This window comes from Anopheles marshallii, chromosome 3 (assembly GCF_943734725.1).
Source record: "Anopheles marshallii chromosome 3, idAnoMarsDA_429_01, whole genome shotgun sequence".
Classification (NCBI taxonomy): Eukaryota; Metazoa; Arthropoda; class Insecta; order Diptera; family Culicidae; genus Anopheles; species Anopheles marshallii.
Genome location: NC_071327.1, coordinates 44,021,771 through 44,047,085, shown reverse-complemented (window position 1 = coordinate 44,047,085; position 25,315 = coordinate 44,021,771). Strand labels below are relative to the sequence as shown.

The following is a 25,315-nucleotide window of genomic DNA, read 5'->3' as shown; positions in this document are numbered from 1 at the left end:
AAACGAACAATATCCATATGAGAATATTAAGGTAGCACCGCACTTTCTGCAAATAACCATACAAATAGTTATACTTGTACTAGTACTTTGTTTAAATCTTTCCGCACTCCAACCCTATGATGGTCTATTGACTGTAACAAACCCAACGGAAATATGGGTAATATAACTACAATGTTCCAAACAAATGAACTATATATTGATAATTTGCAATAATTTTCTACTTTCATTTTACGCTAATTCCTCTTCATAACTTTTGGTACAGCTTCAGCGTTGTTGAAACATGTAAAGAGCACTCCAATGGCTCTCATCTGAAATACATTGCACAGGCATGAGAAAGCTGCAGTTGGTAAAGGCTAATACACTTTCAAGCATCTACTTTAACGCGAATTGTTTGTAACGTAGTGTTGTAATTACGAAAACGATCATCGAGAAATATGTACTATTAGCTACGCAATGTCTTATTTGGGTAAATGTTGAATTCCACACTACTAGTAAGAAAACTCGGATTTGCTTGATTAGTATCAAGTCAAAGTTTGTCTGTTTATTTATTTATTGTATGTTGTGTACTAGATACATGTATAAACACTTAAACACATTGTAGTCATGTCATGTTTGATCATTTCTGACATGATCAATATATTTTATTAATACAACATATACTATTGCAACGGAACGAAACAATATAAATCGGATGCTTCTAGTTGACATTCCGTTTACGCTTGCAATGAACAATATTAAATGTTGTTTAATATCTGTATAATGAAATACTTGTGAAATAATCTTTACTTGTTACGATTTACGATGTAAACCGTACATCGTTGTTTTAATGATTTGAATAAAGGTTTACAAAAAAAATAACGCTATGGACAAAATTAAACGAGATACTTTGAACTGATCGCAACAACTGAATCATTGTTCAGCGGAATATTATATGACCTTCCACAGGAATATACTCCATGAAGAATATGAGACCTTATTCATGTATCGCAAACACGTACGTCCTATCGCAATTAAGAAAGTGACTCTTGATTTTCATAGAAATAGCATGAACATTTTTTATACATCCAATTTTGCCGCTCTTTATGTGCGATGCAACTCTAGTCTTCAAACTTGATAGAATTTACAGATTTATCTATATATCCACCCTGGTATCCAGAACGCTTCTTTTTCGTCTTTTCGTGGCGGAACAATTTGCCTTTCGTTTTCTTTAAAATCTGATTTGCTCGTTCACCAAACGCACCGTGTGCATTTTGCTGCAAGTTAAAATAGAACGAAACAAACACATTGTAACTGTTACCTTTTATCATTATTTAATAATAAATTAATGTAACATCTACGTAAGCGCTGGGACAATCAATCAAATTTACGATCACCGTTCATTACCCTTGTAAGTGTTCGATGGGCTTCAGAGCGTAACATTGTTTGCATTTTAACCTTCTAGCAAAATTATGTTTTTTACAATCCACACACTCCCAATCACCCTTCAATAACGGATACTTGATTCGTTTCACTTTCCCATCTTTAGTATCTACAGTGGTTGATCGATGGGCACATAAACAAACATCAAACTCCTCTTTGTTTTTCATCTTGCATTCCAAACAAGTCCACATCCCCGTTCGCTCATTTAGATTACGACCAGTAACGTACGGTGCGACAGTGTTGCAAACTTTGCAAGAATCCTTATCAAGACTCTGCACTACATTCTGTTCGTAGCACTCCTTACATTTCCAGGTCGTACGTGCCACTTTACACTTGGGACATATTCGGCGCACTCCATTATTAATAGCAGAACATCCGATACATTTCCACTGGCCGCGACGTTCGTTGGGTTGTTTTTTTTCAGTACCCGGTTTCGTTTCAGTTTTTTGCAATACAGTGTTCATCTTCTTTGGCTGACATCGACATAGGCATGTGTGAAGGATAGGATTATACACATTAAGTGATTGACCGTGTTCTTTTCTTCACATACATTTCATACGTGACAACGGAATGGAGAGCGTGAAGAAATCATAATCTACAATGTCTTACACATTCCGATGCCCGTATTTCATCACTTTTTTCAAAATAAAAGCGTAATAATAGTAGCGTTCATCGAAACACAAACATATAGTTTACCAAAAAATTGAGATCCTGGGAAATGCGATCCTTGCGAAGTTACAATCCCTTCTACAAGAAGCGCTGCAGAAGCAAACATACGTACGAGGGAACAATGGGTGACCGTAAATTATGATTATTTCATTTCTCCATTTATGTACGTTTCAATGCTGCACATTTTCAACTATTTATTGTTTGTGTTATACATACCTTAGCTTCGTAAGAATTATCCATTAGTCGGTCATCAATTTCAATCTCCTCCTCCCGTACGCGGCGGAACCGCTGTACACCACGCTTTTCGTCGCTGTTGGTGAATGATTTGCGTCCGCTACCGAAACCACTGCTGGCGCTACCATTCTGATTTCTAAAATTTCCTTTGTTCGGTGGAGTATCAATCTGGGGACAATAAGCAATTATTAGTATTACATATTTCATAGGCCGAATATTGTTGTATATAGGATATAGGAAACATGATTTTTTATAGTCGCTCTAATATAATGAAAATAACAACTATATACTCGCGTTGTATTTGAAAAGAAGTATTCCTTGGTCTTGTGGTCTTACTGTCACAATGCAACAGAACCTATCACTCGTTTTGCTATCAGGTTGATACCGTGCAGACTAAGTAACAATAAGTGCCATACTAACAGAGTTTTATTCTCATGGGAGACTTGTAATCTTACAGTCCAATTTCGCGAATGAGAGAGATTAAATGAATCGAGAATCGAAAAAAAGTTGTTTCCCAAATCTTTTAACCTAAGTTTAAAAAAAACGACATACTTGTCTAATTTGACATACAGCTTAGTTATATTAAATCCACCGACATACCTGGTTATTGTAGTTTTCTTGTTGATCACTGGACCTAACGAAGTTGCTGTATGGATTTACTTTCTTGGCTGGAGGATTGCCCTGGTTCTGTTGATCATCCATTGTTCTTTTTTGTCCCACTTGCAAATTGGATTGTTTCGTTTTTCCTGAAGGCTCATCTTCTGTTTCTGAATCTGAATCTGTTTTCACAGAAGGCTTCGAGTTAGTTGAAATCGATGGGGCAAGCTTCTTTGCTGCTGGTTTTGTTTCCTCTTCCTCGGAGCTATCTGAATCATCCGATGATTCTGCTTTTCGTTTGCCGTTTGACACCACCGGTGTATTTACACCAGCCGCTGATTTCTTCGTCGTTGCTTTCTCATCCTCCGATGAATCATCACTGCTGGATTCTTCTAGCTGTTTTTTAGCAATTGCTGGTGTAGCTGCCTTAACTGGCGTCTTGGCGTTAGCGGCAGCTTTCGGTGTAACAGCTTGAGCAGGTTTCTTTGCCGTTGGTTTCGAATCCTCTTCTGAACTATCGTCAGAGCTATCATCAGACGATTCTGCCTTCTTTGAAGTAGCTGCGGCCGCTTTCGCAGCAACCGCTGGTTTCTTGGATGTTTCTTCCTCCTCCTCGGATGAATCATCACTGCTGGACTCTTCTTGCTGCTTCTTAGCAACTGCTGGTGTAGCTGCCTTAGCTGGCGTCTTGGCGTTAGCGGCAGCTTTCGGTGTAACAGCTTGAGCAGGTTTCTTTGCCGTTGGTTTCGAATCCTCTTCTGAACTATCGTCAGAGCTATCATCAGACGATTCTGCCTTCTTTGAAGTAGCAGCGGCCACTTTTGTAGCAGTTTTCACAGCAGCAGCTGCTGATTTCTTGGATGTTTCTTCCTCCTCCTCGGATGAATCATCACTGCTGGACTCTTCTTGCTGTTTCTTAGCAACTGCTGGTGTAGCTGCCTTAGCTGGCGTCTTGGCGTTAGCGGCAGCTTTCGGTGTAACAGCTTGAGCAGGTTTCTTTGCCGTTGGTTTCGAATCCTCTTCTGAACTATCGTCAGAGCTATCATCAGACGATTCTGCCTTCTTTGAAGTAGCAGCGGCCACTTTTGTAGCAGTTTTCACAGCAGCAGCTGCTGATTTCTTGGATGTTTCTTCCTCCTCCTCGGATGAATCATCACTGCTGGACTCTTCTTGCTGTTTCTTAGCAACTGCTGGTGTAGCTGCCTTAGCTGGCGTCTTGGCGTTAGCGGCAGCTTTCGGTGTAACAGCTTGAGCAGGTTTCTTTACCGTTGGTTTCGAATCCTCTTCTGAACTATCGTCAGAGCTATCATCAGACGATTCTGCCTTCTTTGAAGTAGCTGCGGCGGCTTTCGCAGCAACCGCTGGTTTCTTGGATGTTTCTTCCTCCTCCTCGGATGAATCATCACTGCTGGACTCTTCTTGCTGCTTCTTAGCAACTGCTGGTGTAGCTGCCTTAGCTGGCGTCTTGGCGTTAGCGGCAGCTTTCGGTGTAACAGCTTGAGCAGGTTTCTTTGCCGTTGGTTTCGAATCCTCTTCTGAACTATCGTCAGAGCTATCATCAGACGATTCTGCCTTCTTTGAAGTAGCAGCGGCCACTTTTGTAGCAGTTTTCACAGCTGCAGCTGCTGATTTCTTGGATGTTTCTTCCTCCTCCTCGGATGAATCATCGCTGCTGGACTCTTCTTGCTGTTTCTTAGCAACTGCTGGTGTAGCTGCCTTAGCTGGCGTCTTGGCGTTAGCGGCAGCTTTCGGTGTAACAGCTTGAGCAGGTTTCTTTGCCGTTGGTTTCGAATCCTCTTCTGAACTATCGTCAGAGCTATCATCAGATGATTCTGCCTTCTTTGAAGTAGCTGCGGCGGCTTTCGCAGCAACCGCTGATTTCTTGGATGTTTCTTCCTCCTCCTCGGATGAATCATCGCTGCTGGACTCTTCTTGCTGTTTTTTAGCAACTGCTGGTATAGCTGCCTTAGCTGGCGTCTTGGCGTTAGCGGCAGCTTTCGGTGTTACAGCTTGAGCAGGTTTCTTTGCCGTTGGTTTCGAATCCTCTTCTGAACTATCGTCAGAGCTATCATCAGACGATTCTGCCTTCTTTGAAGTAGCAGCGGCCACTTTTGTAGCAGTTTTCACAGCTGCAGCTGCTGATTTCTTGGATGTTTCTTCCTCCTCCTCGGATGAATCATCACTGCTGGACTCTTCTTGCTGTTTCTTAGCAACTGCTGGTGTAGCTGCCTTAGCTGGCGTCTTGGCGTTAGCGGCAGCTTTCGGTGTAACAGCTTGAGCAGGTTTCTTTACCGTTGGTTTCGAATCCTCTTCTGAACTATCGTCAGAGCTATCATCAGACGATTCTGCCTTCTTTGAAGTAGCTGCGGCGGCTTTCGCAGCAACCGCTGGTTTCTTGGATGTTTCTTCCTCCTCCTCGGATGAATCATCACTGCTGGACTCTTCTTGCTGCTTCTTAGCAACTGCTGGTGTAGCTGCCTTAGCTGGCGTCTTGGCGTTAGCGGCAGCTTTCGGTGTAACAGCTTGAGCAGGTTTCTTTGCCGTTGGTTTCGAATCCTCTTCTGAACTATCGTCAGAGCTATCATCAGACGATTCTGCCTTCTTTGAAGTAGCAGCGGCCACTTTTGTAGCAGTTTTCACAGCTGCAGCTGCTGATTTCTTGGATGTTTCTTCCTCCTCCTCGGATGAATCATCACTGCTGGACTCTTCTTGCTGTTTCTTAGCAACTGCTGGTGTAGCTGCCTTAGCTGGCGTCTTGGCGTTAGCGGCAGCTTTCGGTGTAACAGCTTGAGCAGGTTTCTTTACCGTTGGTTTCGAATCCTCTTCTGAACTATCGTCAGAGCTATCATCAGACGATTCTGCCTTCTTTGAAGTAGCTGCGGCGGCTTTCGCAGCAACCGCTGGTTTCTTGGATGTTTCTTCCTCCTCCTCGGATGAATCATCACTGCTGGACTCTTCTTGCTGCTTTTTAGCAACTGCTGGTGTAGCTGCCTTAGCTGGCGTCTTGGCGTTAGCGGCAGCTTTCGGTGTAACAGCTTGAGCAGGTTTCTTTGCCGTTGGTTTCGAATCCTCTTCTGAACTATCGTCAGAGCTATCATCAGACGATTCTGCCTTCTTTGAAGTAGCAGCGGCCACTTTTGTAGCAGTTTTCACAGCTGCAGCTGCTGATTTCTTGGATGTTTCTTCCTCCTCCTCGGATGAATCATCGCTGCTGGACTCTTCTTGCTGTTTCTTAGCAACTGCTGGTATAGCTGCCTTAGCTGGCGTCTTGGCGTTAGCGGCAGCTTTCGGTGTAACAGCTTGAGCAGGTTTCTTTGCCGTTGATTTCGAATCCTCTTCTGAACTATCGTCAGAGGATTCTGCCTTATTTGCGGTAGCGATTGGCTTTACTGGAATTTTTACAGCAGTTGTTAGCTTTGTCATCTGTTTTGGAATAGTTTTAGTATCCTCTTCGGAACTACTATCATCACTGGAAGCATTATGGCTTTTCGTTCCATTTCCATTCATTAACGGTTTTCCATTAGTAAGAGGTTTGCTATTTACGGTAACCTGGATGAAATAGAACAATATAATGTCTCACATAAATATTACTAGTATGCATTTTTTGATAATTTTAGAATTATTAATATCGTTTTGATAATTTTAGAATTATCAAAAACAGAAATAGTAAATGATTCAGATCATCCCTAGGCTTGGTCTAGACATGAAACAAAATCAAGGAAATAAATCCTGCAACAGAATAATTGTTATAAATTTTGGAATGTTGAAATATTATGTCGATTATAAAAATACGAATAACAATGGAATGTATTTGATATCGCGATGATGATTTATTTGTACCACAAAAAAGAGAAATACGATGCCAACAACAAGGCAAAGATGCAGTATAAATACCAAGGGCTGGTATCTTTATATGTTTTAAAGTGTGTTATATATTCTGTTCTGATGCCTTTTACTCGGCATTTCATTTCCGCTTAATTTGCAATAAGGAAAATTATATCATTTATAAGTTTTTTTTTTGATTTCAATACACGCGATAAATAAAATCTACCGCGAAGAATCGAACAAACACTTGGGTTAATCTTAACTGTATAATGCTGATAAATGCCACACATATATACCCTACGAAAATTGTCCTCTCTTAGAAGCTAACTGTGAGGGGAGGCAGGGGAATTGTAATGATTGGTCCGATAAACAAAAACCTAACGATATTTTTTGCATTGAAAAAAAAAAAAATGAACATAAGCTGTATCTTTCTTCGTTCAATGTAGCTGTTACTGAACTAGTTCCTTTCGGTGACACAGGTTCATTCATGCATCACCGAAAGACATCTTTTTGTTTGGTGGCGCTCCGCTAGAATCGAAACTCCGGTTGCCACCAAAACCCCCGCGTCCTCCTCGACCGCCACCACCTGGACCACCACGGCCACGGAAACCGCCTCCACCTCGGCCACCACCACCAAATCCACCGGCACCACCACGGAAGCCGCCTCCACCGCCACGACCGCCTCCACCGCCACGACCGCCACGACCCTCGCCAAAGCTTCTGTTGCCACCCCCGTTGTCATTTGGATTTTTAGTTTGACACTTGAAGCAACTCCAACGGCTCGAGAAATTATCAAAATTACAGCTTGGGCAGCTCCAGGTGCTTGGTGGATTTGGGTTGGCTTTGGCACACTTGAAGCACTTTTGGCGACTTTGGAAGTTGGACTGTCCGCAGCTGTCGCAAGTCCAATCTCCGGGGCGACTTTCAAATGTTTTTTTCTCGCCGTACTGATCGTTTCCTCCTTCCTGTTTCTTAAAGCCACCACCGTTGCGGTTGTCAAAGCCGCCAAATGACTTTCTGTCATTCTGTGCCAGAGAGACCATCAGGCGTATGCGATGCAATGAAAATAAAAAAGAAAGAAATAGAGAAAATGTGTTAGCACTTCACAATCTAACCGTCCGAGAAAAAGGATTTTGGGCTATTTCAATAATAAATGGTAGATAAAAGTATTGCAATGTCAGATCACACCAGAGTCTTATTGTTGTACGCGAGGAAACACAACGGATCCCTCCCCAGGCATGTAATTTCAAAAAAGACAAAACAAACAAATTTAAATGCTTCATGTTTAACTTCTCGTGCGCCTTAACCTTTAGCACAAAGATTCAATGTTTCGTTACCTTTGGAAGATAATAATGAGTGCATTTTTTCTCTATTTCTATCCTTCTATCTAGATGGCAAGCTATGACAACTTCACAACAATTTACCCGAATTTGAAGTATTGAAAAATCTCGATATATGCACACATTGATGATTTTTGCTTAATAAACGAAAGCAAACATCAGCAACACCATCATTTAAAAAAAAATATTGCAACTCAGTGCAAGACTTCTCAAAATCTACCAATTCCATCATGTTGAAGGAACACTCTACGGTATCTAAATTTAAAGTGTAAATCTTGCCAACGAATATAAATATAAAACTGTTACAAAATAACAGGAATATTGCCTACCTTTTCATTTTTCTGGGGCTGCTGGTTGTCACGAGTTTTCGCGGCATTGTTTGCTTTTTTCACCACTGGTGCGGGTGTATCCTCTTCCTCCTCGTCGTCATCCTCGTCCTCCTCCTCCTCCTCATCATCATCGTCTTCGTCATCTTCATTATCATCTGCTTTACGTTTCTGTCCTGCTAGTGCCGGCTTTTGCTGCTGGGGCTTTTGAGGTGTAGGTTTCTCCTCTTCGTCAGAATCCTCCTCGTCCTCGTCGTCATCCGAATCATCTTCGTCTTCTGATTCTTCCTGTTGTTTCTTAACGAGAGGTGTCACCTTTGGTGTCCCCTTCTTTGCGGACGCCTTTACGGCTGCAGGTTTTGGAGCCTGTTCTTCATCCTCATCATCTTCTTCGTCGCTGTCGTCCTCGTCCTCCTCATCATCATCCTCTTCATCAGATTCTTCCTGTGGTTTTTTCACAACTGCTGAACCATTTGCGGCCTTCTTACCGTTTACAGCTTTACCATTTGACGCAGGTGCAGGGGTTTCTTCTGCCTCGTCGGACTCCTCTTCTTCATCCGAATCGGATTCCTCTTCCTCCTGTTTGTTGTTAAACAATAGCTTCGTTTTAGTGGATTGATAGTGTTTGACTATTTCATCCAACTTAGGTGCTCCTTTCGGTAATTTAGGCTGTGGATGAAAAACAAAGCGTAAGTGATTTTTAGGTTATGTTCGTTCCTACTTGTAAGCCAGAGATGGATGTTAAAACTGTTGGAATCATTGCCAAAACAGGTGATAATATCAATTAAATCATCAATCCCAAAGTAAGGCGTGATCCCAAAAGAGCATTAATGTTGGAGTAGTAATTATGAAACAAGAAGAGAAAATATAACCTCCAAGTTCGCCTGAATGTACTCCTACACCCTGAAGTTTTCCGAAAATACGAAACCAAAAACGACTCACATTCAAGGTCTTTGCCACCACGCGGTTCTTAGTTACAACCAAAGTATGGAATGGGCTGGGGTGCGGGGTCTCCCACTAACAGGGGAAGAAGAAAACCTCATGGCGGTAGCAAATACAAGGCGTCACATGCCATGCGGCGGCATTTGGGCGGCGAATTTTAATTAAGCATAAGGATAATATTAACAAATATAGCGCCATTTTGAACTCGCGGTATATTTAACTTAATTTTACCGACTATATGAAGTGAACTCAACGATACAGGCTATACATGCCATAACTGCGTCATACACTTTGAAAACACGTGGATCCGCACGCCGGGTGGTGGAAACCAAAAAGTCCGAATAAATCATGAATATTGCCACTATGCGCAATAAAAACCCATTTGCACCGAGATTTACTTACCGATTGGAACTTTTTCTGGAATACAGCCGCAAACGTTTTGTCTTTTTTCGATAAATGCTCAAATACCAATGCATCGAGGACAGCATCACTGAGGGCAGCCATTTTGAACAAAGGAAAAGATTCGGGCAGCACCTCACACCACGAAGACTACAGAACGAATATTTTTTCCGAGCGTGCTGGCTAGGCAGGGAACTTCATTTTAACATGGTGAAGAAAACATGTGCTCGAAATGTCACTTCCCACGTTGTGCTTTTGACAGCAACGTCAAATAGAATTCCGTGAAGAGCGTAGGTGGTCTCTGCTCGCTGCTCTCAATTTACAGCGTTGCCGATTGTTTTGTTTTTTTTATGTTCTATTTAGGGAATATTATAATATGTATGTGTTTTGAATTTCAAGCAATGAAATTCGTGAACCAATACTTCCTTTCCCTTAATAAATCTATTGACAGCCTACGTAAATATAACCAGTGGTTGAGCATCCCTGCCAATCCAAGTTTTGACGTCCGCGAACGAAAACAGCGGGAACTGAAACGTCAAATGTTCTAGACGACGCAAAATAATTCAGTCGTTTTTGTTGTTCATGTAATTTCGCCGTCCTTTCGTGAAAATACTCGTCGTTAATCGTACTGTGTTTTGTTGAAGTGTTTTTTTTAAATTAGAATATACCTTCGATTTGCAACGTAAGTAGTCCGATTCACTCTAAAAAGATTTCTTCCACCATTCTCCTCATGCGATTCCTTTTCTGTTGTCTGTCGTTTGCGACCGTTGTTTTTAGATGCATTTGAATATCCAAGGGACGAAGCATCCCATCCGGCCGGGAATTACCTTAATCGGTTCTGTACAAAACAAACGCTACAACACGATACTGCTGCAGGAAAGGGTAAGACGTTTGCTTTTATTCTTGCGAATAGTTTGAATCTTCAGTCGCCGTAGCGAGTAGGTTGCTTCAATCTGTCTGCACGGTGGAACTTTCATTGAAATTCAAAATGTTCCAAAATGGTTCATCGCTTAAGAAGTCGTCTGAGACGATGGTACTAACGGGAGAATTGATCAACAGATAGGTCAACCGGGTGGGATCTGCCTGAGCTGGTAGCAGAAGCTTGCCGAATCTTGGTTGATGGCCGTATGCAAACGTTTCGTACAAATCGCAAAATTTCGTAACCATGCTCAGCTCTTCCATCGTGTAGGGATTACCGTCGCGTAAACTGCTGGGAAAAATTAGTAATATATCTTCGCCATGCGGCACTCCCAGGAACTGTTTGGATCCGGAGAGGGCTTCCGAAAGGCCGTATGTTGTTTTGTAATGGTCGTAGTAGAAGTAGACAGGAATGTGAGGTTGCATCAATTTTGCCGCTTCCGTAACGCCAGCAAAGAACAATCGATTTGACACTAGCTATAAGAGAAGATTAACATTACTATCGTTAAACACTATTTCTACTTTTGTTTGTAACTTACCCGCACAAACTGAGGGAAAACTCTTTCGTTTAGCTTATGCGACCCTAAATAGCGTGTTCTAATTACTTGGGACAGAGCATCCCTCAGGTGACTATCTCGGACGGCATATTTGTAGTCTAGGATGCTGGGCAGTACCTCGTTCCAGTGATCGTTGATATGGTGGAGGTAGCTTACGTTGCTGAAAAATTCCGCTGCCGGATACAATCCTTCCGCTTCGGTTACGGAAAGTAACAATGGTATCCTGGCTAACTTTCCGGTGCGTGTTAAATCGCGTGGATGTTCCGTAAGGAATGGTTGGGAATTGTACTTGCCTCGCTTTTCAATCACAACACCTAACGGAGAGTAGGGATTGTAAAGAAAATCTTGCAATTTCGGCACTTGGCGTACTATTTTTTCTGCTGGGAGCTGCCGTAAGCACTGCAAAAGTTCTTTGCTATTTCCTTCAATTGTACAGCCAGCTCCGGTCGCTATTATTTTAGCCTTTTCGGCAGCCCGTTCTACCATAACCCAAGGGTTCAGTGCCGAACCGCTATGCCCAATGGCACGGTGAAAGAGACCTCGTGAAAGGGGAGAAAGGTAATGCAAATGAACGCTGGCAGAACCGGCCGAGAAACCAGAAAGTGTAACCCTGTTTGCATCTCCACCAAAGTATTTAATATTTTTTTGCACCCACTGCATGGCCGTAACCTGATCTTTCAGCCCGAAGTTGCCAGCGATCACATCATCTTCTGTGCTGAGAAAACCTAGCGGACCGAGCCGATAGTTCACTGTTACAAGTATAAGGGGTCGTTGAAGTAAAAAATCTGGCCTAAAGTAACCACCGCCACCGTACATGAACGCGCCACCGTGGAGATGGACGATTGTCGGTAAGCGGGCGTCCGCCGATAGGTTTGGTGTGTACACGTTAAGGAACAGGCAGTCCTCCGCGCCTTCCATTTTGTCATCATCGAATTTTAGGTGAGACCACTGCAAACAAACTGGCCCAACACGGGTTGTGTTCCTTGGCTCGTACCAACGCTCCTCGAATAGTTCGGAAGCAGCGAAGCGACGGTTACCGATAGGAGGTTTTGCGTACGGTATGCCTTCAAAAGCAAAATGTCCCTCGTGTTGTATGCCCACTATTGGACCATTTTTAATCGTCACTTTCACTTCCGTTGCGTAGCAGAATTGTTCTACAGTAAAGATCAGGATGTTCACAAACGCCCAATATGAAACTAACCACACCATCGTAAGGTGAAGATACTATGAGGAATATGAGTAAAATCAAACCGAAGTCGCTCCAAAAATCAGTCAACGAAAATCATCTAAACATTTGCCGCTAACGGGGATGTGTTTTTATTTGATAAGACAATGTTTGTTATTTTAGTGTCTTCAGCCATTGCAACCATACGTGACCGTTATCGTCTAACACATTTATTATTTCTAGAGTGATTGGACATACAGTCCAAAGCGGATGATGTAACCTACAAGAATCCATCACAGTTCAATGTGATGCTGGCTATGAAGAACTTTTTGAGATGGTTCATCGTTGAAGTCCAGCGTGTCCCAAAACTGTTCATCGCTTACACCATATGCCGTCTGCACTAATCCGCATGTCGCACAATCCGGTTCGTTCACTTCTATGTATTGCAGCTTCCCGGTAATGTTTTGCACCGGAAGCACATAAGCACCATATTTAGGCTTTAGTCCTTGCGAGAATGTATCGTATAGGTTTACATAGTTTGAAACCATACGCATTTCATCCTTATTCAGCGGGTGATTGTCCCGCATACTGGAAGGGAATACCAGCAGAACGTCGTCACCATGAGCGACACCGTAGTTTTCCATCGACCCCGAAAATAACTCTCCGATACCGTATGCCGCCTTGAAGTTGTAATAATAAAAGTAAACGGGAAGGTGAGGTTGCAGGAGTTTTGCGGTTTTTGTAACACCCGCAAAAAATAAGCGGTTCGATAGAATCTGCAAACAAATGTGAAACAGAGGTTTTTAAATTTCCGTCAGTTTTTTATGTACTATAAAAATGATTCTTACCGACACAAAATCACGAAAATTATCTAGCGAAAGCTTGCGTTCTTTACCGAAGTAACGTTCGCTAATGGCTTTAGATAGCTCATCTCGCTTTTTAACGTCAGGAACGGCTGTTTTGTAGTCCAAAATACTTGGCAGTAGGTCATACCAGCGTGAGTCTATGTCTTGAAGATATTCTGGTTGGCTTATAAACTCCGCACCCGGATATAAACCTTCGGCTTGTGTGACGGACAGTATAAGCGGGACTTTGGTTAATTTTCCCTTTCTTGATAACACCGCCGGATGCTCGACTAGAAATGGGCGGCGATTGAGTTTGCTTTGCTTCTCGATCACTACACCGAGCGGTGAGAATGGATTGTATAGGTAATCCAGTAAGAAAGGCACCTGTCGAACGATATCTTCAGCTGGTCGGTCACGTAAACATGAAAGTATGGATTGACTCGTTTGGTCTACCGAACAACCTACACCTTTGGCAATTAGTTGGGCTTTGCTAGCGGAATCTTCAGCCATCACCCACGGATTCAGAGCGGTACCACTGTGGGCAATTCCGTTTTGGAACAGCCCACGCGACATTGGAGACAGGTAATGCAGATGCACACTTGCACCCCCAGCAGAAAAGCCTGCCAGAGTGACCCGGTTCGGATCACCGCCGAAATGATGGATGTTACGCTTTACCCAATGTAGTGCCGTTACCTGATCTTTTAGCCCAAAATTGCCCGGTATCACATCGTCTTCAGTGCTGAGAAATCCGAGTGGACCAACACGGTAGTTAAACGTGACCATGATCATCGATTTGGTGAGGACATGCTTAGGTGAAAAGAATCCTCCACCACCGAACATAAAAGCACCGCCATGGATGTAAAACAGCGTTGACAAGCCGGTCGTTTCGTCGAGTGAGGTAGTATAGACGTTCAAATACAGACAGTCTTCCTCTCCGAACAGCTTATCCTTTCCCGGGATCGTGTGGCTCCATTGCATACAGAACGACCCTAAGCTGGATGCGTTTAGTGGCTCACTCCATGTTTCGTCATTAAGTATCGGCGCAGAAAATCGACGATCACCGATGGGTGGTTTCGCATAGGGAATACCTTCGAACGCGTAGTATTCTCCACGGTTCTCACCGATTATAGGGCCATTTTCAATTTTCACTACCGGACCAGTCGAAGCTAATATTCCACATAAATAGCTGACCATCAATGCTAATTGCAAACCGTTGAGTTGCCATTGCTGTACCATTATGTTACACCAATCCCTCATAAACGCGATGCTCTTTTTCGAAGGTACGAAAGTAATCTTATCAAATAATTGCACAGAATATTGATACCCCTGGTAACACACGTTTAGCACGATGGTTACACATAAACTGGGCGTTCTGCTACTTTGGGTTTTACTTTTGTTCCGCTCTCTCTGGCGTGATTTTTAGGCTCTCTGTAAGTGCATGCAGGTAGATGCGTTCGCATGCTTTAATCTTATCTAGGTACGAGCTGGACCGCCTTTTGCAGATGTTGCTCTGTAGATGTTTCGTTATTATCTGCCGAGCTATTTTTGTCGACAGATTGAAACAAAATCGACCTGCTTTGGTGTTATAGGTATGACGGGACATAAAATAAAGACGAGGGAAACCTGTTCGCAGGGTAAATTTTTCAAGTGATCCGCTTTACAACTGACCATTTATAAATAATTAATGTACGGGTACAAGATGTTTGCATTGTACATCATTATATTCTGGTACCTCTGATCATGGGACCTTCCTGGAATTTATAGCAATTAGTTCTCAGCCTATGACCTTCGGATTATTTTGAAGAAGCATTATAGTAATTTCTTGCAATTTATTTGTTTTAATAATCTTCCTGAAACCTACAGCTCGGTATGCATATGCTCAGGAGATGATGGATAGGGTCCATCATTAAAATCAAGAGTGTTCCAAAACGTTTCATCGCTCAATTCCGCGGCACGTACAACTTCACTGTTTGGATAGTTAAGTTTTAAAAACCCCACCATATCGTCGGAATCTTGTAACGGTAATTCATAAGCACCAAAGCGTGGTCTATCTCCTTTGGCAAAGGATTCATACATTGCAACAAATCGATCTACTACCACCATTTCCTCCTCTGTGTATGGTATGTTTTCTCGAAGAACGCTAGGGAATATAAGCAGCACATCATCACCGTGTGCAACTCCCAGCAATCCCGGTTGATCGTGGTGGGATAGAGCCTCGCCAACGCCGTACTTGCTTTTGTAGAGATCGTAATAAAGGTATACATTAATGAAAGGATGCATCAGCTTTGCTGACTCGGTTACGCCTGCGAAGTAGAGTCGGTTGGATATGATCTGAAAAGAAGAGCATACCGACAGTGGTAGTTGGTAATTATTGCTCGAACATATTCTTCTCGCTTAATACATCACACTCGTACCTCAATAAGCACATTAAAATTATTCAAAGTTAATCGTTCGTCTGCTTTGAAGTAGTGGTTCCGAATTGTATCTGATAGATTGTTACGCTTCTTGGGATCGGGAACGGCATTTTTGTAGTCAAGAATGCTTGGCATAAGCTCATTCCACTGGGAGTCAATTCGTTGCAGATGTCTTTGATCACTAATAAACTCTGCCCCCGGGTAGAGACCTTCCGCTTGTGTAACCGAAAGAATCAGCGGTACCTTGGCAATGTTACCATGCTTCATGAGCGAACGTGGTGAGTCCGTGAGAAAAGGATGAGGATTAAGAGGACCATCTTTTTCCACGACCACACCGAATGGCGAGAAAGGATTGTATAAGAAGTCGAGAAAATGCGATACTTGCCGCACGATGTCCTCTGCCGGAACTTTGCGTAAACAGCTTAGAAGTGCTGGTGTGTTTCTTGTTGGACAACCTAGCACTGCCCCGATTCGTATGGCTTTTTCTATCGATCGCTCAGTAAATACCCAAGGATTAAGTGCGGATCCGCTATGTCCAATGCCGGAACTAAATAGTCCGCTCGATAGAGAAGATAGATAATGGAGATGCACGCTAGCAGAACCAGCTGAATAGCCCACTATGCTGACAGTGTTGGGATCTCCACCGAATGATTGAATGTTTTCTCGAATCCATCGTAAAGCGGTCACTTGATCCTTCAGTCCATAGTTCCCAGGAATCACATCGTCTTCGGTGCTGAGAAATCCGAGTGGTCCTAGTCGATAGTTGAAAGTAACCAGGATCAACTGCCGACGCATTAAATGGTCCGGCTCGTAGAAGTTTCCCGTACCAAACATTAATGCGCCTCCGTGTATGAACACTACCGCAGGTAGCTGGGCAGATGGATCAATTGATCTCGTGTAAACATTTAGATAGAGACAATCTTCAGCACCTTCCAGTTTATCATTGTTCGGATTTAGGTGGTTCCACTGTAGACATACGGCGCCTCGCTCTGTCGTGTTACGGGGCTCAGTCCAGCGATCATCGTTCAGTTCTGATGATGCGAAGCGTAACTTACCCAGCGGTGGTTTCGCATATGGTATACCTTCGAACGCATAATATTCTTCACGTCTTTCACCAATAATCGGTCCATTCTTGATGTTCACGGACGCAGTCGTATTACATAGTACAGCAGTAATAAAGGGGAAAATCAGACCAAATGCCAGAATCATTGAAGGCTGATTATTTGTAGCTATTCACACACCAACAGCTGCTTCGCGTCTATTTCTGAGCGGCTATCTTGCACAAATGTACTTCTCATAGGCTGTTATTGTACATTTGATTAAACTTGGCATCGTAGGGTGAGCGAGGCGACTGTGCTCCCTCTTATCGCTACAGCTTTGTTTTGATTGTGGGAAAACTGTGAGAATAAGATCAGACCTAGAAGATCTTTGTGTATGATTGGTAATTTACTGCAGGGTGAAATGTAGGACGCACGCGATCTTTTAAACTCAAGCGAATGCATATTAACAAGAGTAGATCAATTGGAGAAGTGCGAGTCGATGAATAATGTGTTTGGACATATTCAGCGACACATTAGCGTAGTGAGCACGAGATAAATGTAAACTTTATGTGATCGTCCATATGGTTTTATGTTTTTTATTCGCCTTAGAACGGCAATTTATTAAGACGACTTAACTGAAAAGGATGTTGTTACAACAGTCGTATCTATGGCATGAGATAAAAACTGTATTGGTTCAATCGCTGTAATTCTTATAGTATAGTATTTTCAACAAAAAAAATCACCGTCTAGATTCATTTCACTGGTCTTCATTTCACTGGTTCCAAATTTATGTTTAATCAAGGTTATTTTGGTATAAGCATAGCTGTATTATCAATGACAATGCATGTTATGGCATATTTTGTACATTAAGCTTGTCAGACAATCTACATTTCATTGCAACAACAACGCTAAGATTTTGTTGCTTGTGCTGATTGAAAGTTTAACGTTGTCCGTACGGCGCATCATTGAAGTCAAGACTGTTCCAAAAAGTTTCGTCACTTACACCCTCGGCTCGGACCACTTTGCTGTAAGGATAGTCCAGCTTCAAGTACGTAATCATGTTAGTAGCTTCTTGCGAAGGTATTACGTAGGGGCCAAATCGAGGTATTTTTTCTGTGACAAATAGATTGTACATAGCTACAAATTGGTTTATAACTTCCTTCTCTTCTTTCGTATAAGGCAAATGCTCCCGTGCAATGCTGTGGAATATCAAATCGACATCTTCACCGTGGGACACTCCATATATCATTGATTCAAGGGAATGTGATAGCTTCTCACCGATGCCGTACCTTGTTTTGAAATAATCCACATATACATATACTTTAATGTGCGGTTGCATTAGTTTGATAGATTCTGTAACACCTGCATAATACAACCGATTAGAAATAATCTGTAAGAATAAAAAAACGGACAAACATTTGTTATGGTTAGTTAATGTTAATTAAGCTAGTAAATGTTCAATATTCAATCGACAGTCTTACCCGAATAAGAACATTAAAATTTTCCAGAGTTAACCGTTCATCAGCTTCGAAGTAGTGATTCCGAATTGCTCTAGATAGGAGATCGCGTTTCTTGTGATCAGGCACAGCTGTTTTATAATCAAGAATACTTGGCATAAGTTCATTCCATCGTGAATCAATCTGTTGTAGATGTCTTTGATCACTAATAAACTCTGCCCCGGGGTAGAGACCTTCCGCTTGTGTAACCGAAAGAATCAACGGTACCTTGGCAATATTTCCAAGCCTCATTAATGAGCGTGGTGAGTCCGTGAGAAAAGGATGAGGGTTGAGAATGCTTGTCCTCTCCACGACTGCGCCGAATGGTGAGAACGGGTTGTACAGGAAATCAAGAAATTCTGGCACTTGACGCACGATGTCCTCTGCCGGAAGCTTTCGCATACAGTCTAGAAGTGCTCGTGTTTTACTCGTTGGACAACCTAGTGCCGTTCCGATGTGAATAGCTTTTTCCGTTGATCGTTCTGCCATTGTCCAAGGGTTTAGGGCTGCACCGCTATGTCCAATGCCGGAACTAAATAGTCCGCTCGATAGAGAAGATAGATAATGGAGATGCACGCTAGCAGAACCAGCTGAATAGCCCACTATGCTGACAGTGTTGGGATCTCCACCGAATGATTGAATGTTTTCTCGAATCCATCGTAAAGCGGTCACTTGATCCTTCAGTCCATAGTTCCCAGGAATCACATCGTCTTCGGTGCTGAGAAATCCGAGTGGTCCTAGTCGATAGTTGAATGTTACCAAAACCACTTTTTGTTTTATGATGTGGTCTGGTCTATAATTACTGCCTACACCAAACATAAATGCACCACCATGTATGAATGCAATCGTAGGCAGATGTAACGTACGATCAATTGATGTTGTGTACACGTTCAAGAAGAGACAATCTTCCGCACCTACCAACTTTTCTTTCGTTTTATTGAAATGAATCCATTGGAGACATATTGGTCCTGGCTGGGTAACGTAAAGGGGTTTCATCCAACGATCATTGTTAAGTTCCGATGGTGCGAAACGCAATCTACTTAACGGTGGTTTCGCATAAGGTATACCTTCGAACGCATAATATTCTCCACGCTTTTCACCAACAATTGGTCCATTTTTGATATTCACTTCAACAGCATTATTTTTGGTGTACACTACAGTCTGTTGCCTGGTGGTTACAGTAACAATAAAATTTGTCATTATTAACCAAAGTTTCAAAGTTGACATTGTATCGTCAATCATGTTGAAGCTGTACGAAATGACTAGGGTTTGCTTAGCTTTACTGTTGAACGAGCGCAAAGTAGACCCATTATTCTAGCTGAAGTTGTTTGTTTATTGTATAGAGTGTTAAACAAAAACTGGTGATGTTAGTAATTTGCTACACACTAATGTAACAGCAACATAATCAGGGCGTTTTAGTCCAACAAAGAAAAAAGTTCTCTATCACCATTCAATAACGAACTAAAACCATGCTGTAATCCTTTTAATGTTGAAATAATCATTCCACAAAACCAAAATCTTAAGGCTGCTTAAAATAACGTATCTGGTATATATTGCTTTATTTTCATTACAGAGTATCTGTCCCATGCATGCTGGTCTTCGCCTTGATGCTGCTACAGAAAAATTGCAAATTTCGGATCTTTGCTCGTTCCACGGGGTAACTGTTGACCAGAAACCAATTGCTCCAATAACCTGGATAGACATCACTACACTGAGTGTACTACATGTGGGCGACGTGCTTGCTTCCGTTGAAGTAGATCATAAGAGCAAGGCTGATGACGTTGCACTCTTGCAAGATGAAGACTCAACGTTCGATGTTATCGATTGCAGTCTTGAAGTATATACGATTATCTCATACCACATGAACTACGCTATACATATGACGTTATATAAATAAATTTTTAGGAAACACAGCCTCTTCAAGCGACTAGAAAAAATGCACATACCGCGGTTAGTGTGTTGGGAACTTTCGGAAGAAGATCTTCGTTACTTGAAACAACCGCTACTGTACACGACCCTCCTTGCCCTTCTTCAGAAGGGCGCAGAAGTAGTTTCTTGGTTCCGGAAACTCAACAAATCGATGGCAGTATGACGTGTGCAAAACCAGCTGAAATACCCATTCTTAATGTGGATCACCGACAAGGATCACCAGACAAGGATGCCGAAGATGACGAATTATGTTTTATTCCGGAAACACAGCAACCGGAAGATGAACTGGACTGTCCGTCCGTGATCGAACCTATCCTTCCCGATGTGCAACAAAAGGAACAGGTTGCGACGGAAGAAGAATATTTTCAAATAACAATGGAGAACGATGACAACAGTAATGATGCTATGTTCAACAACAAGTTTATCGAGCAATCACAAAACTTGCTGCAAAATCCAGATATATCTCATAGCGGTGCTGTTGTACCTAAAGTTTCCATTCTGCTGGAGGGCTCGGTTGATTCGGTTTCGTTCCAAGAACACCGTAATACAACGATGGAAATGAGTCGAATTGAATGGAATGACAGTAAAAAAGATCATGAGCAATCCATGATAGATCAACGATTGCAGCAACCAAAAGAACGAGGAGAATCTCTGGCAAAGGGGAGTAAAATTTCCGAGCTAATTTATGATAGATCTATCACGCCGGAACTGAATTTTGAGGATGATCCTCCAGTTGAAAAAGAAATTCATTTAAAAACTGGTCCAGATGTAGGCAATCGTTCGATTGGAAACGATCAGCCTTCGGAGCAAGCAAATCATTCGTCAAAGACACCCGATTTGTGCTTCGACGTAGAGGAAAATGAAGACGATATGCTTGAAATTTCACTGAATCAAGAAGGTTGCAATAAACTGAAGTCACACCAGTCTTCCTTCGAAAAAACGAGACACGAGTCGCATATGGCAAATGTGTATGATATGGAAACACAGGCTTTTGGTGTTGATGATCCATACGAGCTGTTGACACAGCCTCTTCACAAATTGGAAGTAAAAACCAAATCTTCGGCACCGAAACAGCAATTAGAAGACCCATACGAATTACTGACACAGCCACTGTTGATACATAAGCCCGGTGCTAGCAAACATTCGGAGAAATCGTCGTTTGTCAAACCAATGAACTCAATAACATCACGCAAATCTGAACACTCCCATGAGATCGATTATGCAAATATGCCAACGCAACTATTTACACCTCCAGAATTATTATATCAGCCAACGAGATCATATGACGATGGTTCGATTGTTACCGAAAAGGGCGAAATAAACGCATTGGTGTCACGGAATGAATCGCTTCGTGCTGACTCCAAACGAACATCATCTTTCGATAAGCAAACGTGTGCTGTAGCGCAAAGCAAACGCAATGGTACTCCAGAAATTGATTATGCAAATTTGCCAACGCAACAATTTACCCCTCCAGAATTACTATACCAACCTGAGATTGTACCTGAAGAAGACAATAAGGATCCCCTGCCAACTTCTGAAATAATGATAGATGATGATGATTTGCTAACACAACCGTTAAGTCCTCCAAAAGATCATATGGATACTCCCGTTTTGTATCGGAATGATAAGAACATAGCTAGCATTTCAGTAGGATGTACAGCGTATGATTTGGACACGCAACCATTAAATTCACACATGGCAACGAACAACGGAAGATCCGTAAAGAAAAATCCAGTTCTCAAACTAGTGGATATTAAAACATGCCATTTGTCAGCTCCGATTGATTCTAATTTGATAGAGATAGTGAGTGATGTAGATGATAATATGTACGACCTTGGCAAGCTTAAACTTTTCGAAAATGGTACATTGCCCGAGAATGAAATTACACAATTTAGTCCAAAAATAAATAGTACTACGCACTTGTCAATTGGGCAACAACCAGAAGGACAGCAACATATGGAACCGTGCATGCAAATATCATCATCAACATCTAATAAGGAAAATAGCACGAAAGCAGTAGATGAAAAAATCGATGACTCGTTCGATACGGAAGATGAATTGTGCTTGGCATCAACTATTCCGATAGATGCTCTTTACCCACCAAAAATGAACACAGAATGTGTAGAGAAGGCCGATGAAGAAGTACAGACAAGCATGTTTAAAATACCGCTCAAAACAACAGACTCACTTGCCACTCCCAAAGCCATACGAAATAGGAAACTTAATAATGCGGAGATGACAGAATTTCTCACGCCGGAACACCCGATGTTATTCTTACCGAAAGCCGATTGCATCCGCTCAGTATCGGAACAAATGCGCGATCAAAACACCACTCGTGCACTCGCCGGCAAGGGGAAACCAAAGTATCATTTTAACGATAGCAGTAGTAGCAGCGGTGATGATGATGATGATGACGCTATCAATCGGCAGTTGTTTAAGAAAACGAATGTAAGTGTTGTGTTGGAGAAAGAGTTAGAAAATGTGCGCAAAGTTGTAAAGTTGAAACAACAAGCACTGACGGATCGTGGAAAAGTTCAACCCAACAAGGATGACCAAGAGAAAATGTTAGCTGAACAGGTGAAGGAGCGATATGAGGGCAGGAGCAAAAGAACGGTCTCCACAAAAGTAGAACAAAAAGAAGCGGAAGGAGTTGGAAAAACCCAGGCAGATTCTCGAAAAACATCTACCAGGCGTAGAGAAACAAAGGATACCAAGAAAACATTGGAACCGAAGTCGAAAAAATCGAGCCGAGCAGTGAGGGATAAGAAAATCGAACACAGTAAAAGTACGGAAGCTAAGCAGGAATCTAAATCATCGGAAGCACAATCCTCAACCGATCGAAGCCAGCTTTCTGATCATATCCCTAAACGTGTATCGACGCGCAATCGCGTAGAAACGTACAAGAAGCGAATGCTCGATGAATCGGTAGACTATTTATCAGAATCGACAAATAAACGGTCTACAGTGCAAATGTCAACTCGTGCTGGTCGAAAACGAAAGGAGGAATCATCAACGGATCGAGAGGAAAGTTGTAATTCGGCAGATGTCGAAATGAAACGATATAAATCAGGCTCAAGAGCCGCTGCTCTTGCCTCGGAAGTGGAAGTAAAGGAGCGAGCACGAAGAGCAACCAGCCGCACCAAGAAGGTAGTGGGAACTTCTTCTGATTTGTTTGAGGAACAGGGCAAAACGTCAAATTTGAAAAGTGCAGTCCTAGGGAATGATAGTGCAACTAGCAGTACAGGAAGTGATACCTCATCGGTATCGACAACACGGTCTAATCAACCCAGACTAATTTTCACAAAAATGAGCCCTGAGCCCTACCGAAAGTGTATAGCTCGTGCTGGTATGTTGATTTCAACGTAGATGTATAGAAACATTCGCATGAGTTAGAGCTTATCGTGTTTTTTTTGCAACTTCATTACTCATTTTGCACATTTCACTTGATGTATTTAGCTGTTAGGTATGAACATATTGCTTTTTTTTATTAAGGTATGGCTTCCAGGTTATGATTGTTTATCTAACATTAGCTAGACTATGCTGTTAACTCTTAAAACCATGATGCATGCACATTAATTAATTATACTGCACATTAATTATTTCATTGTTAACATACAATGCTTAAGTATGTTTGAAATTGGAAACACAGTTAAATTTACTTTAGAATCTTTTGATTATTGCATTCTACATTCTGGGTTAGCATGGACATTGCAAACATTCGCAAGCTACATTTATTTGTTTCTATCATGAAACCGACCGTGTTTTCTTGAACTACGAATATAATAATCGTATATCGAAAACAATTTTAATAATGTTTAACTTTGTAAATTTCAGGTGGCAAGATAGTGGACATACCAGAACTAGCAACCATTCTAGTGACGGATCGCATTATTCGAACGTACAAATTCCTGTGTAGTGTAGCGAAGGGAATACCGATCGTTGGTCAGTCATATCTGGATGCGTTACAGAATAGCGATGAAAAGGAAAAGATTGATGCATGGGATCATATCTTATCCGATCCCGCCAAAGAGAAGCGCTACGAATTTCGTCTACGAGATACGCTATTGAAGGCAAAGCAGCGTAAATTATTTCAGGATTATACTGTTTTTGTTACCTCGAGCACACAACCGCCACCATCGGAGCTGTACTGTAAGTATGCCCAATCGAAGGATATTACATTATAAGTGATTTATGATTTCATATATTTTATACATTTTTTTATATAGTAATACTTTCGTGCGCCGGAGCGAAAATATCAAAGCATTGCAGTCAACCGCCGAAAGATACAAACAAAATGTTTGTCATCTCCGATCCAGCGGATAGTGCGTCATGGGTGAAATACAGAGAAAAGTTCCCGAGCATAGAAATAGTGTCGGCAGAAGGGTTTATGCTTTCGATTATGCAGCATTCAATCAAGTTCCAGAAATATCGTTTGATGTAAGGCATCCATCCAAAGCGTTAAGCTAAATATCGTTATTGTCCACCATCCAGTTTATTTTACTAGTTTTGTCAATAACGCACTGAGATTTATTATATTCAACAGTTTGCTAAACTGGGTTCAAAGAGGCTATGAATCGTTTGTCTTCATTTATTTGCGTTACATAAAAAGAGTGCTCATATTTATAAAGCGCTTACATACGGATGCAGTTGTTCAAAGTTTAAACAAACACAAAACTAATGAACGACACTGCTGCGTGCAAGTTAGCAATTCATCACCAGTTTTCGAGGCATGTAGGTACGATTTAAAGACGTATGAAGTTTTTGATATGTGTAATATGAGTAGTTTTCTGTTTAATAAGTAATATGCAATGTTGTGCATGTATGCTACTGAAAATATTCGTCAATTAGTATCGATGATAGCGTTATAAAAGGTTTCTTTTTGTTAGCTTTTTAGGTACTGATCGTTTTATCCACTATCCACGACCAGCAGTCGATTAGAAAGTTTGGCAGATCTCGGAAATAAATTGTTTTCCTGAATATATTTTGTTTGCATAATCAAAAGATGAGGAAGTCTATAAACTTGTACTTCAAAAGTGTTCCTTTGTACTAAGAATGAAAATAACATAAAATGCAAATATCTCACCACATTTGAAACTTGAGCGCACACGTGGGCAGTGATAATTTTGGGGAAAAATAGCAGCAAGTTTCATCTTTCAACCTGATCGTGTAAACGCATGGTATTCCTATACAACATTTTGAC

At 41.8% G+C, this 25,315-nt stretch overlaps 5 protein-coding genes across 5 annotated transcripts; 1 reads left to right on the top strand and 4 right to left on the bottom strand.

Annotated features, from left to right (window-relative positions):
- Positions 1–1,097: 1,097 nt before the first annotated feature.
- On the bottom strand, positions 1,098–9,856 carry LOC128712657 (nucleolar protein dao-5-like). The gene is made up of 7 exons (XM_053807544.1): positions 9,755–9,856; positions 8,414–9,079; positions 7,304–7,769; positions 4,927–6,308; positions 2,923–4,800; positions 2,305–2,490; positions 1,098–1,253 (listed from the first exon to the last, which is right to left on the bottom strand). Exons 1-7 carry the CDS (start codon positions 9,854–9,856, stop codon positions 1,098–1,100), a joined length of 4,836 nt encoding a protein of 1,611 aa, XP_053663519.1.
- Positions 9,857–10,528: 672 nt separating this feature from the next.
- LOC128712656 (mediator of DNA damage checkpoint protein 1-like) lies at positions 10,529–24,556 on the top strand. Its single transcript, XM_053807543.1, has 5 exons — positions 10,529–10,633; positions 19,760–20,023; positions 20,092–23,461; positions 23,950–24,264; positions 24,342–24,556. The coding sequence occupies exons 1-5, from the start codon at positions 10,529–10,531 to the stop codon at positions 24,554–24,556; spliced, it is 4,269 nt and encodes a 1,422-aa protein (XP_053663518.1).
- LOC128715958 (venom carboxylesterase-6-like) lies at positions 10,700–12,513 on the bottom strand. Its single transcript, XM_053810882.1, has 2 exons — positions 11,209–12,513; positions 10,700–11,146 (listed from the first exon to the last, which is right to left on the bottom strand). Exons 1-2 carry the CDS (start codon positions 12,433–12,435, stop codon positions 10,700–10,702), a joined length of 1,674 nt encoding a protein of 557 aa, XP_053666857.1. The 5' UTR covers positions 12,436–12,513.
- LOC128715956 (esterase-5B-like) lies at positions 12,685–14,472 on the bottom strand. The gene is made up of 2 exons (XM_053810879.1): positions 13,240–14,472; positions 12,685–13,167 (listed from the first exon to the last, which is right to left on the bottom strand). Exons 1-2 carry the CDS (start codon positions 14,470–14,472, stop codon positions 12,685–12,687), a joined length of 1,716 nt encoding a protein of 571 aa, XP_053666854.1.
- On the bottom strand, positions 15,094–16,859 carry LOC128715957 (venom carboxylesterase-6-like). Its single transcript, XM_053810881.1, has 2 exons — positions 15,651–16,859; positions 15,094–15,567 (listed from the first exon to the last, which is right to left on the bottom strand). Exons 1-2 carry the CDS (start codon positions 16,857–16,859, stop codon positions 15,094–15,096), a joined length of 1,683 nt encoding a protein of 560 aa, XP_053666856.1.
- Positions 24,557–25,315: the final 759 nt, after the last annotated feature.

Bases quoted from the DNA above. Each gene is read 5' to 3' on its own strand.
- LOC128715957 (XM_053810881.1), bottom strand. From the start codon at position 16,859: ATGATTCTGGCATTTGGTCTGATTTTCCCCTTTATTACTGCTGTACTA. The intron at 15,568-15,650 runs GTACGAGTGTGA...TCTTCTTTTCAG, and splicing joins ATTTTAATGTGCTTATTGAG to ATCATATCCAACCGACTCTA.
- LOC128712657 (XM_053807544.1), bottom strand. From the start codon at position 9,856: ATGGCTGCCCTCAGTGATGCTGTCCTCGATGCATTGGTATTTGAGCAT. The intron at 7,770-8,413 runs GTAGGCAATATT...TCTCTGGCACAG, and splicing joins AGCCCCAGAAAAATGAAAAG to AATGACAGAAAGTCATTTGG. The intron at 2,491-2,922 runs GTATGTCGGTGG...TATTGTCCCCAG, and splicing joins AAGAAAACTACAATAACCAG to ATTGATACTCCACCGAACAA.
- LOC128712656 (XM_053807543.1), top strand. From the start codon at position 10,529: ATGCATTTGAATATCCAAGGGACGAAGCATCCCATCCGGCCGGGAATT. The intron at 10,634-19,759 runs GTAAGACGTTTG...TTTTCATTACAG, and splicing joins CGATACTGCTGCAGGAAAGG to AGTATCTGTCCCATGCATGC. The intron at 20,024-20,091 runs GTATATACGATT...ATAAATTTTTAG, and splicing joins TTATCGATTGCAGTCTTGAA to GAAACACAGCCTCTTCAAGC.
- LOC128715956 (XM_053810879.1), bottom strand. From the start codon at position 14,472: ATGGTACAGCAATGGCAACTCAACGGTTTGCAATTAGCATTGATGGTC. The intron at 13,168-13,239 runs GTAAGAATCATT...ATTTGTTTGCAG, and splicing joins ATTTTCGTGATTTTGTGTCG to ATTCTATCGAACCGCTTATT.
- LOC128715958 (XM_053810882.1), bottom strand. From the start codon at position 12,435: ATGGTGTGGTTAGTTTCATATTGGGCGTTTGTGAACATCCTGATCTTT. The intron at 11,147-11,208 runs GTAAGTTACAAA...CTTCTCTTATAG, and splicing joins TTTTCCCTCAGTTTGTGCGG to CTAGTGTCAAATCGATTGTT.